The sequence below is a fragment of the Nicotiana tomentosiformis genome, chromosome 6 (genome assembly GCF_000390325.3).
Source record: "Nicotiana tomentosiformis chromosome 6, ASM39032v3, whole genome shotgun sequence".
NCBI lineage: Eukaryota > Viridiplantae > Streptophyta > Magnoliopsida > Solanales > Solanaceae > Nicotiana > Nicotiana tomentosiformis.
This window is the reverse complement of record NC_090817.1, coordinates 135,192,959-135,207,162: the sequence shown is the minus strand read 5'-3', so window position 1 is coordinate 135,207,162 and position 14,204 is coordinate 135,192,959. Positions and strand designations below refer to the sequence as shown.

The following is a 14,204-nucleotide window of genomic DNA, read 5'->3' as shown; positions in this document are numbered from 1 at the left end:
TATGTATGTACGGTGAGAAAGATATAAATGGATGAAGGGTGTTGCCGTGCCAATTGATTTGATGTACATATACATACATACATACATACATATATATATATATATATATATATATATATATATATATATATATATATATATATATATATATATATATATATATATATATATATATATATATATATATATTGGGTGAGAATGAGATAAGAGCACGAAGGTATTGTCGTGCCATTTGATGTGATGTGTTGAATATATTTCTCACGCCATGAAAGTTAAATGAGGCGTCACATGGTGACTTTTATTCGAAAAAATTATATTTGAAAGATATTTACTTGAAAGAATTATATTTGAAAGATATTTACTTGAAGGAATTATATTCGAAAGATATTTATTGGAAAGAATTATATTCAGAAGATATTTATTTGAAAGAATTATATTCAGAAGAGATTTATTTGAAAGAATTCTATTCAGAAGATATTTATTTGAAAGAATTATAATGGAAAGATATTTATTTGAAGAAAGTATATTTGAAATATATTTATTGAAAAGGATTATATTCTAGAGACTTTCATTGAAAAAACTTATAGATAAAAGATGTATATTTTGAAAGACTTGATTAATTGGTTGTACCTGTGTTTATTATTCGTTTGAGTAATATTTATGATGTTCTTGTTGCCTTGCTGTTTAAATCACTAGTTGATTGGTGTTGCCCTTATTATTATTTATTTTCTATTATTTTTGTATGCTATATTGCACAGATTATTTTACTAGTGAGTGTCTTGACTGTACCTCGTCTCTACTCCATTGAGGTTAGTCTTGATAATTACTAGGTACCGACGGTGATATACTCATACTACACTTCTGCGCATTTTTATGCAGAGCCAGGTATTGGAGACAGCGAACTTGGACAGAGTAAAGCAGGATCGTAAGGATTCAAGGTAGAGATGCTTAGTCGCCGCAGTCCCTTGGAGGGGCTCGAATATGATATTAAAATATGTATGGCTCGAGATTTGCAAACTGATGCTCCATTTCAACAAGTAGTGGAGATTGCAAGGAAGATTGAGGGTGTTTTAGGTGAGGAAATGGAGTCTAAGGAGGCCAAAAGGTCTCAAAGATCTGGAGGGTTCAGTGGATTTTACTCTTAATCTAGAACCCATTATAGCGGAGGCTCGAGTAGCCGGTCAGCTCAGTCTGCACATCAGATTACTCGGGGTGCTCCAGTTTACAGTGCATCACCGACACGAGATTCTTACAGTGGTTATTCCAGTTATCCGGCACAGACTCAGTACGAGAAGCTGCGACCTCAGAGGGGTTGTTATGAGGGTGGTGATACTAGGCATATCATGAGAGATTGTCCCAGACCTGGGAGGGGTGGATTTCATCAGAACACTCAAGCTACAAGCTTTATTCCAGTTGATACTCCACGTGCACAGTCAGCTAGAGGTGGAGGACAAGCGGGTAGTGGGCGCCTAAGAGGTGGAGGCCCGACCCGTTGATTTAATCACTATGATTTGGCTGAGACCAATACACCAGATGGTATCGTTACAGGTACGATCTTGATTTTTATTATAAAAGGATATGTTTCCTTAATTTGTTTCGATTTTGAATATTGAGGTGAGTTCTCCTATTATGCTCCACTTATGGGTGAGCTTCGTAAATTTGTGACCGACTTATAAGTTTATCCCTGTTGGGAGATTTAAAGATGTGAACCCATGTCTGTCATTTTATTTTTTTGTATACCATTGAAGTCTATAAGTCCAAAAATAATTTTTATTATTCATTATAGTGGGTTTAATGTATTTCAAAATAATTGATTCCAATTTTTATGAATTATATGCCCTACCGGTATGAGGGTTCATTATGTGTTGTGAAAATTGTCTATGAAATATATTGAAAAGAAGAAAGAAAGGTAAATTGAAATTTCAGTTGTCACAATGTGCAAAATACTTGTGATTCGGAGTTGAGGACGAGATCCTCGCATTTTATACATGATGTGAAGTATTTAAACCGGGCTACAAGTCGCGGTGGAAGTTATATAAGGACGAGGTCCTTATGGTGAAATATTTATGAGTTCAAAATTTTTCGTGTGTGAAATCTAATTTGTACAATAATATTAATAGGGAATCATGCCTGTTAGGCTTATTTGATAATTCTTGTATATTTTTCTGTGCATATTCAGCCATTTCGTGCTGAAAATATTGAGTTTTAGCCTATGAGATGAGTGCCCAAGTGGCATTAAATGTGACTCATTAATCTGAGTAGGTAATCATGAGGTCTTCATGCCTTACATTCTGTTGTCAGTATTGTGAAAATTCGAAATGAGGTGGTGGTTAATATGAGATTAATTGATGATGCTGGAATTAATTATGAACAACTTTTAAGACCTGAGATGTGGTGATGAGCATACATATAATATACTTCATGTCCTGATATCATAATGATAATGCAATGCTTGTAATGTTGAGATCAGTGTTATTGATATATACCTTGTGGATGTGTTGTTAGGAGTCATTTTGGTGTTACTCTGACAGGTGGATAGGCCTATTTACAAGGGAGACTCTGCCAAAAGTTTTTTGAAAAATTTGGGAGTTAGAAAAAGAAAATTGGGAGATTGATATGTGTAAAGAAGAGATAAATTATGTTATGTGTTTGAGGACGAATGATCATAAGCGGGGAAGAATGTAACACCCTAGAAAAATTTTGAAGTACTTCAACACTATCAAGAAAGTTGATGTGTGCGTAGGCACGAGTTTACAGCAAGTTGAGACTAATACCGTGCGTTGATGAAAAATCAGACTTTCTGAAAATATTTGGAGTGTAAGAAATTGGTCTTAAGGTTCACAAATATGGAAAATAAATAATCTCAAATGAGATGGTGTTGTCGGACTTACCTCCAATGCGGTAGCGTGGGACCAACCGTGAGTATATGTGTAAAAAGTAAAAATCATCAATTCGGTAACCTTAGAATAATTATTAGCATGTTCGAGGACGAACGTTTGTTTAAGAGGTAGAGAATATAACGACCCGACTTGTCGTTTTAAGAATTTAAGCCCCGTCTGGCGGCATAAGTCCCTGAGAATCTTCTTATTATGTGTATTGACTTGCGTGCATGGTTGAATTCAGTTACTAGATGATTCGGAGTAATTTGGAACACTTAGTCCCTAAAATGGAAGCTTAAGTCTTAGAATTTTGACCATAGTCAGAACTATGTGAAGACGACTCTGGAATGGAGTTCTGTCGGTTCTGTTAGCTTCGTTGGGTGATTTTGGGCTTAGGAGCATGTTCGGACTGTGAATGTGAGGTTTGTAGCTAATTTAAGCTTGAAATGGCGAAAGTCAAATTTTTGGAGTTTTGGACCGGAAGTGGACTTTTTGATATCGGGGTCGAAATGCGATTCTGAGAGTTAGAACAACTCCGTTATGTTATTTGGGACTTGCCTGCAAAATTTGACGCCATTCCGGGTTGGTTTGATAGGTTTCGGCACGAGTTTTCGAAGTTGGAAGTTTTGGAAGTTCATGAGTTCGATTCATGGTGCGGTTCTTAGTTTCGACGTTGTTTGATGTGATTTTAGACCTCGAGCGAGTCCCTGTTAGGTTATGGAACTTGTTGGTATGTTTGGACGGGGTCCCGGGGGCCTCGGGTGAGTTTCGGATGGGCTACGGGTCATTTCCCTCCTATTTTGAACTGTTGTTCTGTCTTCTGGTGTTCTTCTTCGCGAACGCGAAGAGTATCTCGCGTTCGCAAAGTGTTACTGCTGACCACCCCATATTTCTTCTTCCTGTTTGCGTTCAACCTCTCGCGTTCGCGAAGGTTTGCCTTTTTCCTCCATCGCGTTCGTGATTAGCCACTCGCGTTCGCGAAGCTCTTCATGGAAGCCTCATATTTCTTCTTCGCGTTCAACGTCTCACGTTCGCGTAGGTTCCGTCCCTTGTTCTTCGCGTTCACACTACTTCCCTCCCGTTCTCGAAGGGTTTTTCTGGACAGCCTTACCTTCCTTCTTCGCGAACGCGAGCCTTTCTCCGCGTTCGCGATGCTTTCAGACCTGGGCAGATTATAAGTTTTCCAAATAGAGGGTTAGGCCATTCTTATCATATTTTGACTTAATATAGCTCGGTTTTGAGCGATTCCTTGTGGGTTTTTCAAGCAAATCGATTGGGTAAGTGTTCTTCACCTAGAATCTATTTATTTCCATGATTCTATCTTTATGTTTATCATTTAAATTGTGTTTTAAGTTGAGGAAAAGGGTGATTTTTGAAGAAAAGTTTCAAAATGAAAAATCACGATTTGAGGGATGAAATGGTATCGGAATTTGATAAAATTGATATGGTTGAACTCGTATCGGAATGGGTGTTCGGATTTCATAAAAATTATGTCGGGTTCCGAGAGGCGGGTCCCGCGTTGACTTTTGTTGTCTTTTTGGAATAAAATTTTAAGTCGACGTATTATTATCCGGAATTGTTTCCGATAAATTTTAATGAAGTTATACAATTAATTTGGATAGATTTGAACCCGGAGATCAATTCAAGCAAGAAGGCAATTTTAGAATATCGGCATAACTTCAAAAAGGTAAGTATCTTGCCTAACCTCGAGTGGGAGAATTACCCCTTAGGCATTGAGTCTTATGTGAAAATTGTGCGGTTGGAAGCCGTGTACGCGAGGTGACGAGTACGTACTCGGACTTATAAGTGCAAATTTTATTGGTTTAAAGTTTTAGGCATCTTTATGTATTAAATTGGATAATTGTTGGCACTAGTAAATCCTTGAATTATCATGCTGCATTCCTTATTTGTCAAGTTTGTATTTTATATAATAATTTGGTGTTATTGTTATTTGGATTTTATGTGAATTCCGTATGTTTGTTGATTTGATATGTTTCTTGGAACTAAATTCATGATAGAATCCTTATCTGCAAATGTTTATTAAATAAGTTTAAATTGAGGAGTTAATATAATTATCAAGAATGTGGATTAATGAAGGTGTTGCCCTATACTGAGTATTTTTCACCTTTGTTGACTATTTTGAGGTTTTATATACGTTGTGTGGAGCCTTAGGCTATTTATTGAGAAATTTATTGATTCTGCTACATATTTGGAACTTGATTGTGGTCAGTGACAAATTGTGATATGAATTGTTGTATTGTGTTGTGTATTAAACACTCTCCTTGACGTTATTTATGCTTCCTACCTTGCTTGTTAATGATATACATGTGCTTGGTGAGGAAGAGTGTAAAGCACGAAGGGTGATGTCGTGTTATTTGAATTATATTATCATGTGAGGGAGAGTGTAAAGCACGAAGGGTGATGTCGTTCCATTTGAATTATATTATCATGTGAGGGAGAGTGTAAAGCACGAAGGGTGATGCCGTGCCATTGAGAGTGTAAAGCACGAAGGGTGATGCCGTGCCGTTTTATTTATATTATCAGGCGAGGATGAGAGTAAAAGCACGAAGGGTGATGCCATACCGTTTCATTTATATTATCAGGTGAGGATGAGAGTAAAATAATGAAGGGTGATGCCGTGCAATTATTTTTATATTATCATATACTCATGGCACGAAGAGTGTTTCCGTGCAGGAGAGGACGAGAGATATACATTATATTGTGATATTGTTTGTTGTATATACATTCATGCCTTTATCTTGAGATTTTATTGTGAACCTCTGTTTTCTATGTGACTTGTAGTCGTTGTTGCTTCCTGTGTGCCTCTACATTATTTTTTTTATTGTTATTGGCACTTCTCCCACTTAGTTGGTACTGTTATATGTATGTACGGTGAGAAAGATATAAATGGACGAAGGGCCATAAAAGTTAAATGAGGCGTCACATGGTGACTTTTATTCGAAAGAATTATATTTGAAAGATATTTACTTGAAACAATTATATTTGAAAGATATTTACTTGAAGGAATTATATTCGTAAGATATTTATTGGAAAGAATTATATTCAGAAGATATTTATTTGAAAGAATTATATTCAGAAGATATTTATTTGAAAGAATTATATTCAGAAGAGATTTATTTGAAAGAATTCGATTCAGAAGATATTTATTTGAAAGAATTATAATGGAAAGATATTTATTTGAAGAAAGTATATTTGAAATATATTTATTGAAAAGGATTATATTCTAGAAACTTTCATTGAAAAAACTTATAGATAAAAGATGTATATTTTGAAAGACTTGATTAATTTATTGTACCTGTATTTATTATTCGTTTGAGTAATATTTATAATGTTCTTGTTGCCTTGCTGTTTAAATCACTAGTTGATTGGTGTTGCCCTTATTGTTATTTATTTTCTATTATTTTTGTATGCTATATTGCACAGATTATTTGACTAGTGAGTGTCTTGACTGTACCTCGTCTCTACTCCATTGAGGTTAGTCTTGATACTTACTGGGTACTGACCGTGGTGTACTCATACTACACTTCTGCACATTTTTGTGCAGAGTCAGTTATTGGAGATATCGAACTTGGACAGAGTAAAGCGGGATCGTAAAGATTCAAGGTAGAGCTGCTTAGTCGTCACAGTCCCTTGGAGTCTTTTCAATTCATTGTACTGTTAATTTTTAATCAAACAGTATTGTATATTCGATCCTCGTGATCATTCCATAATTCAGTTAGAGTTCGTGACTCAGTACTACCAGTCTTGGGAGATTGTGTATTCATATTTGTTCCGCTGTTAGTTTTGATTACCTAATTAATTCATATTTTAAAAAAAATTGGTTCGAAATGTAATGGAAATCGGCTTACCTAGTCTTCGAGACTAGGTGCCATCATGACGCCTGTGGTGGGATTTTGGGTCGTGACACTCCTATAGCCACCCTTATCTCTCCTATAGCCACCCTTATCCCTCCACCCTGACAATATCAATAGCCACCTTTATCGCTCTTATAGCCGTCCTTATCGCTCCTATAGCCGCCCTTATCGCTCCGCCCAGACAATATTCCAACAAACACAATTACAGTGAAATACCACCCTTATACCCACATAATATCAACAGTGAAATTCCACCCTTATCTCCTCAAAATAAGAACTCACACAACACACAATTTACACGGAAAAATATCATGGCAATATAACAAAATCAATTCATATCACAATTTGCCCAATGACCATAACCAAAATTTCAAAGATATAACCAAATCAATTAATTTAACAACAAATAGCCGAAGGCCTCACACAATGTGTATAAAACCCCAAAAATAATCAACATAGATAGAAATTACTCAGCATAAAGCAAAGCCTTCATTAATCCAAACTTAGATAATTAAGTTAACACTTCTTTTTAAACTTGCTTAATTAATTATTTACATAGGAAAAATTTATATTGAAATTAAATTTCAAGAAATATCAAACCAACCATACTCACGAAATTTCATAAATTTTCAAGTAACAATCACATCAAATTGTCATATAAAAATAAATTCAACAACAAGGATTTAGGCATGGCAAATAGATGATTTAATAAATGTCCACAATTACCTAATTTACTACACAATAATGCTTAAGACTTTAATCCAATAAAATTTGCACATATAAGCCCGAGTACGTACTTGTCACCTCGCGTACACGTCTTTTCACATTTCACAAATGGCACATAAGACTCAATGCCTAAGAGGTAATTTTCCCAATCGAGGTTAAGCAAGACACTTACCTTTTTGAAGTTAGGCTGATATTTTAAAATAGTCTTCTTGCTTGGATTGACCTCCGGATAATTCAAATCTATCCAAATTAATTACACAACCTTATTAAAATTCATCGGAAATAATTTCGGATAATAATACGTCGACTTAAAAATTTATTCCAAAAAGTCAACAAAAGTCAACGCGGGGCTCGCCTCTCGGAACCCAACGTAATTTTTACCAAATCTTAGCACCCATTCTAATACGAGTTCAACCATACTAATTTTATCAAATTCCGATAACAACTCGACCTCCAAATCTTAAATTTTCGTTTTTGAAAGATTTTGCAAAAAACTTGATTTCTTCCATTTAAATTCGAAATAAATGATGAATATAATCATAGAATCATGAAGTATAATCACTTTAGGATATAGAACACTTACTCCCAATCCATATGGTGAAAATCGCCTCAAGAATCGCTTCAATCAAAGCTCCATAGCTCCAAATATGTTAAAAATGGCTGAAACCTCGAAATATAGCTACTGCCCAGGTATTTACTCTTCGCGATCGCGGATCGCGAAGCACAAAATTTTCAGCCCCAAAATTGCTCTTCGTGATCGCATAAAAACCAATCGCGATTGCGAAGAACAAACTCCCCAACTCTTCCAGACAGCCTCTAGTATAATGGTCATAACTTTTTGAACAAAACTTCAAATGATGAATGGTTTAACTTTCTTTAAACTAGATTCCAATGGCTATAACTTTCATTTATTTTTCATCTCCCAATCCTTATATATTTCGAGATATAAGCTTCCAAAGTCAGCCCTATGCAACAGAGATTTCCAAACTCTTCCCGGACAGTCTGTAGTATATCTATCATAACTTTTTGTACACAAATTCAAAAGACAAATAGTTTACCTTTCTGATAACTAGACATAAAGGACTATAACTTTTATTTTTAGATCATCTCCAAATTCCTTATAAATTGCGATATATGAGCTTCCAAAGTCGGGTCAGTATGGCAGGAGTTTCCTCTACGTGATCGCGAAAAGGCTTCCGCGATCGCGATTCACAGTCTCCAAACAGCAAAATTTCTCTTCGCGATCGCGACCGTTTGTCTGCGATCGCAATGCATACCTCTGTGGCCAAACACCAACAACTAAAAATGGCATAGAAATGGTTCGAAACCACCCCAAAACTCACCCGAGCCACTCGGTACCCCGTCTGAGCATACCAACCAGTCCCACTACATAACACGAACCTGTTCGAGGCCTCAAATCATATCAAACAATATCAAAACTATGAATCAATCCGGAATGACTTCAAATTTTGCACACAAGTCATAATTGACATAATGAAGCTATTCCAATTTTCAGAATCGGATTCCGACCCCGATATCCAAAAGTCAACCCTCGGTCAAACTTCCCAAAAATTCAAATTTCGCCATTTCAAGCCTAATTCCACTACAGACCTCTAAATAATTTTTCGGACACGCTCCTAAGTCCATAATCACCATACGGAGCTATTGACATCATCAAAATTCCATTCCGAACTCGTTTGCTCAAAAGTCAACTCTCCGGTTAACTCTTTCCATTTAATCTTCTAAATAAGGATTGTTCTTTTAATTTAATTCCGAATCTTCAGTAATTCAAACTCGACCACACATACGGGTCATAATACATATTGCGAAGCTGCTCGAGACCTTAAGTCACTGAACGGGGTGTAAATTCTTAAAACGACAAGTCGGGTCGTTACACTAACACTACATATTATATTTTATTTCAAATCCAACATGACTTGAAATATTCGTATAACGCACGACCATAGAGACTAGTTATTATAAAAGTATGAATACAATGTCGGTTTACAAAAATAACCTTATAATATTAAGCATAATAACTCATAATAAAAGGATATAACCGGAATTTTAGATATTAGCCTTATAATCCTATTAGTTTTAGCACATAATACTACACGTTAGGAATCCTACATGATTAACTTTAGGAATCCTATTAGTATAATTACTTTTGGGCTGTCTATTTCATATAAATTGGATAAGTAAATATCTTTAATTATGCAATCCTATTACTTTTAGGATATACTTCTTAAAAACTTTTATTATTAATTTAATTTAAAAACGTATTATAATGTCCTATTATTAATTTAATTTGAGAATGTATTATATTGTCCAAATCATTTAAAAAAATGAGAGCATATATTATTATAAAATCATAAATACAATATTAATATATCAAAATATCCCTAAAATATTAAATGGAAGAACTCATAGAGAAAAGACATAACTGCAATAACCTATTTTTTGGACTACAATATCTTCTATTCTAATTTTTAATATTTAAGATTTTAAAAATTAATAATTTTTTGTCTATTAAATTCTTACTAAAAATATGTATGAAGCTTTAATAAAATCAATTTCATAAGAATCCTCCGTATTGGCAATACATTACCACTTCATAACGTCCAATACGAAGAAAAAATAAAAGTAATATTAAATGGACTGCCTAAAGAGTTGAAATTGAGAAAAAATACCCTCACGATAATATATTTTTATATTATATTTAAACTATTTTCCTACTCAAATAATTTGACAAATACTCAATTATTTAACAACAACTAAGAAAATATTTAAGAATATAAATATATGAGAAAGAGAAAAAAAATAGTTGGTAAGAGTCAATACTACTAATGATTCTACAAACATAAAGATCTAAAAGTAAAATATCATATCAATCTTTTACTCTTTGAAAATAAAATTTATGGTGGATAAAATTATAATTAAGATTAAATATTCAAAACAAGAGATGAACTAATATTAAGAGAATACTCTTAGGCTCTTATAATTGCCTGTGATGAAGCACTTATAACTCCGGGCAATTATTTTTGAAATTCATCATATGAGTAAAATTCTTATTCAAGTAAAAAAAAAAGCTTAGGGTACATAAATTTATTCCATAAAAAGAGCGTTAGAACACAAAGTATATAGTGTATTATTAAGAATCAAAATGATATATAAGTGTCTCATGAAATACAATCAAAGCTAAATTCTAAACATGAACAAGCTTTCAAGACTATATTATAAAGAGTCGACTTTGGTATAACGAGATTATTCTTTGTAGATGCCTCCAGCGGAATCGAAATAATATTTCTATGTCATGCATTTCATACAAATATCATATCAAGAGGCATGTCACTGTTAGCAATAATAAGTGGTGTACCAACAACGATTTTATTACGAGGCTACCCACTTTAGATTTGATATATCTTTTCAAACAACTTAAATAACCATCACAAATAGGTCAATGCAGAGCAATGGTGCTAAATTTATAAGAAAAGCAAAATTGATAATATGGAATGAAGCACTTATGGCTAAGTGTCAAATGATCGAAATAATTGCCTGGAGTTCTAGAAATATATTGGATATTAATGAACCGTTTTGTGAAAAAATAATAGTTTGGGAGGTAATTTCTATCAAGTACTACCAGTAGTTCCAAAATCGACAAAAGCAGGGACTGTAAAAGCTAGCTTGCCAATTATACTTCTGGCCTCAAACGAAAAAGATTCAACTGACAAGAAATATAAAGTAAGAACATATCCATTATTCAGTGTCTTTTTGCGTTGTGTCGGAAATGAAGAAGAGCATCCAATAAAAGATTATTTGGTTCTTACTGAACACTTGGCTATCAATCCCAATGGTAATAGTAGTGCATTTAATAGGATAAATATTTCTGTCAATAGATTAAAACGCAATTTGTACAAATTGCATGATAGAATTAAAAAGATATATTAGCTAGCATAGATGAATATATTGATCAACTAAATAAATATTGATTGCAAAATTTTATAGTGAAAACAAAATACTTTTCAGTTTTTGACTCAGCAGAAAATGATACCAATAATTACTACTAACAAGAATAATTAAATACTTTAATACCAAATGGCTTTCTACCATACATGTTTGTTGTCAAGTTTTCTATTTCTTACGTATGTTAGTATCACCGTATATAATAGACTAAGTTAAAATTGATCTTCCATTGTACATAGGTTAATTTTGAAGAAAAATATGTCTGTCATGCTACGGAAAAACTTAGATACGCCGAATAACTTATGTAATAACACACATATGGTATATAGAAGTTTTGACAATAACGTCTTACATGCAAAAATTATGATATTGGTCAATGTGCTTCTAAGTATATTCTTATCCCCGAATTCAACTTTCATCTTCCGAAACTAAGGAATATCCTTTTAAATTTGTGTGAAAATAATTTTTAGTATGTTTATGTTTTACAAATATAATAAATAAAGCACACGGACAAACATTGCACGGATATTTACCGCAATATGTTTTCTTGCACGAACAACTGTATGTTGCACTTTCAAGAGGGATATCAAGATCGACAACAAGAGTTCTGGTCAAGGAAGAGCAACCAACGCATTAGGAGGAAACATACAAAAAATAAATATTGTCCACAAAGAAGTGTTCGTTAAGATACCATCACATTAAATACTTTTAAACTATAATATATAATTATCTAACTAACATGACAAAGTTGATAATTTGTGTAAGTTTTGATGATTTTTTTTTATTTATATTCATGTATTATGCTAACATAATAATATTTTCCGGTATTTAGATGATTGTTATATTATTATACATAAAATTTCTCTCATTAATTAAATTTTATTGTTCCTTTATATAAATAAATATTTTAATCATCACATGACATTATTAATGTGCAACTTACGTTGATATACACTAGTTTGTCAAAACAAACGAAAGGAGGACAAGAAAGAGGAAAAAAGTAAGAAAAATATACTTATATAATTGGTGTTATACACAAGTTAGGCGCGTGTATAGCACTACTCCATATACATTGGGATTGACTTAAGAAGGGGTATTAATTTCACTATGGACAAGAATATGGTGGTATAAGAACGTCCATAAAGTTAAAATGGGAAACTTAGTTTTCTCGACAAGTTTAGGGTGCAACTAATGTATTTTGCCAAAATAGATAAAACAAGACGTAAGAAAGTCATAGAGTATAATCATGTCACAAAAACTTTCCCATTGTTATGTGAACAGAGAAAACATTGCTCAATTCCATACTCCAGTTCCCACGCAAATAATATTGAATCCAACAGATATGACTTAAAATTTGGAAATCAAAAACCTGAAACTGCAAATCTAGTTCTTTGAAAACCATGATTCCATTAACAAGCATGATGTATTGTCCAAGTCACTCCACATTTATAGCAAAATTGTGATCCACACCTACAAGTCATATGTAAACATCCCTCTGTCTTTTCCACAAAGAATTTGCAATGAGGACATCTACCCCAATGTTTCGCCTTTGCAAGTTCCCTCACCATAAGATCTTCTCTGTCTCTTTCATCTGCATTCAGCCGCTGAAACTCTTCACATTCAACTCCACTATGCCACGGCACGTTACATTGTGCGCAGAACAATCTCCAGCAACTCGGACACTCCGATTCCCTAATAATTTCGTCCGAATCATTCACAAGCATAGCTGAACAATCTTTGTAAGGACAGTAGAATTTTTGTGAAGCAAGAATTAATGATTCACATAACACTTCGTCCCATCTAGAAAGTACTTCTTTTGGCATAGTAGAACTACATGTTTCGAAATCAAGAATTCCCCTACAAGCCACACCTGGACATGTTACAGCATGAATATTTTCCTGGATTTTAGTTGCTACATGTTTGCTAATGCAATCAGTACAAAAAATGTGGCTGCAGGTTTCTATTGTGAACATTTCATCACTTTCTTTCCTTTCTGCACATATTTCGCAGAAACTTAACGACGATTCTCCTTCTTCATCACTCTCTTCTGCTTCGCGTAGTGATAATGCAGGGGAACTGGTTGAGTTTTGAATAGAAGTTGAAGCCATTAATACTTCTTGAAACTGGAGTTCTTCAGCATACTTCTCATCTGATATTGAGAAGTTTTCATCGTCTTCGATTTCATCGAAAAGTAATGATAAGTAAAAATCATCACAAGAAAGATCAAGAGCGGATTCTTTTGCCATTTGATCAAGGATATATGTTGCTAACTCGAGCCGGATCTGACTCGTGGGACCACACAAGGTATGCTGTTGTGTATATATTGTGATTACCTGAATTGCTTATAAATGGTGGAGGGATGAGTGACTGATTCCTAAGAACTTTTCTAAAGTATAGGGCCCGGACGAGAGACTTAATTCCTAAGAACTCTCGTCTCATTGGAAATCCAATCAAGTCTAAAACTTTTAGACTTCTCGAGATATTCTCTTGCCTTTCCAATTTCGATTAGGATAAGTTATGGTAATTCAAATTAAAGTACTTGCTAGACTTATACACCAAATCTACTAATGTAACAAATTTAAGTTACATGCGATAGTGATGTGACATTTTTTATTTTATTTTTATTAGTGTATTTAACATGTTATAATATATGAAATAACTTTACTTACAATTTACTTTCCCATACTTTATATCTTTCATAAAATTTCTAATTATTTTCCTTATTTAAAACTCTTCCATTCTTACAATCTTTCCCTAATAC

At 33.8% G+C, this 14,204-nt stretch overlaps 1 protein-coding gene across 1 annotated transcript; it reads right to left on the bottom strand.

The window, feature by feature from the left end:
- Nucleotides 1–12,639: 12,639 nt before the first annotated feature.
- On the bottom strand, nt 12,640–13,829 carry LOC104113888 (E3 ubiquitin-protein ligase RSL1-like). The gene has a single exon (XM_009624204.4). It carries the CDS (start codon nt 13,687–13,689, stop codon nt 12,853–12,855), a length of 837 nt encoding a protein of 278 aa, XP_009622499.1. The 5' UTR covers nt 13,690–13,829; the 3' UTR covers nt 12,640–12,852.
- Between the last annotated feature and the right edge of the window lie 375 nt (nt 13,830–14,204).

Excerpts from the sequence above, each read along its gene's own strand:
- LOC104113888 (XM_009624204.4), bottom strand. The coding sequence starts at position 13,689 with ATGGCAAAAGAATCCGCTCTTGATCTTTCTTGTGATGATTTTTACTTA.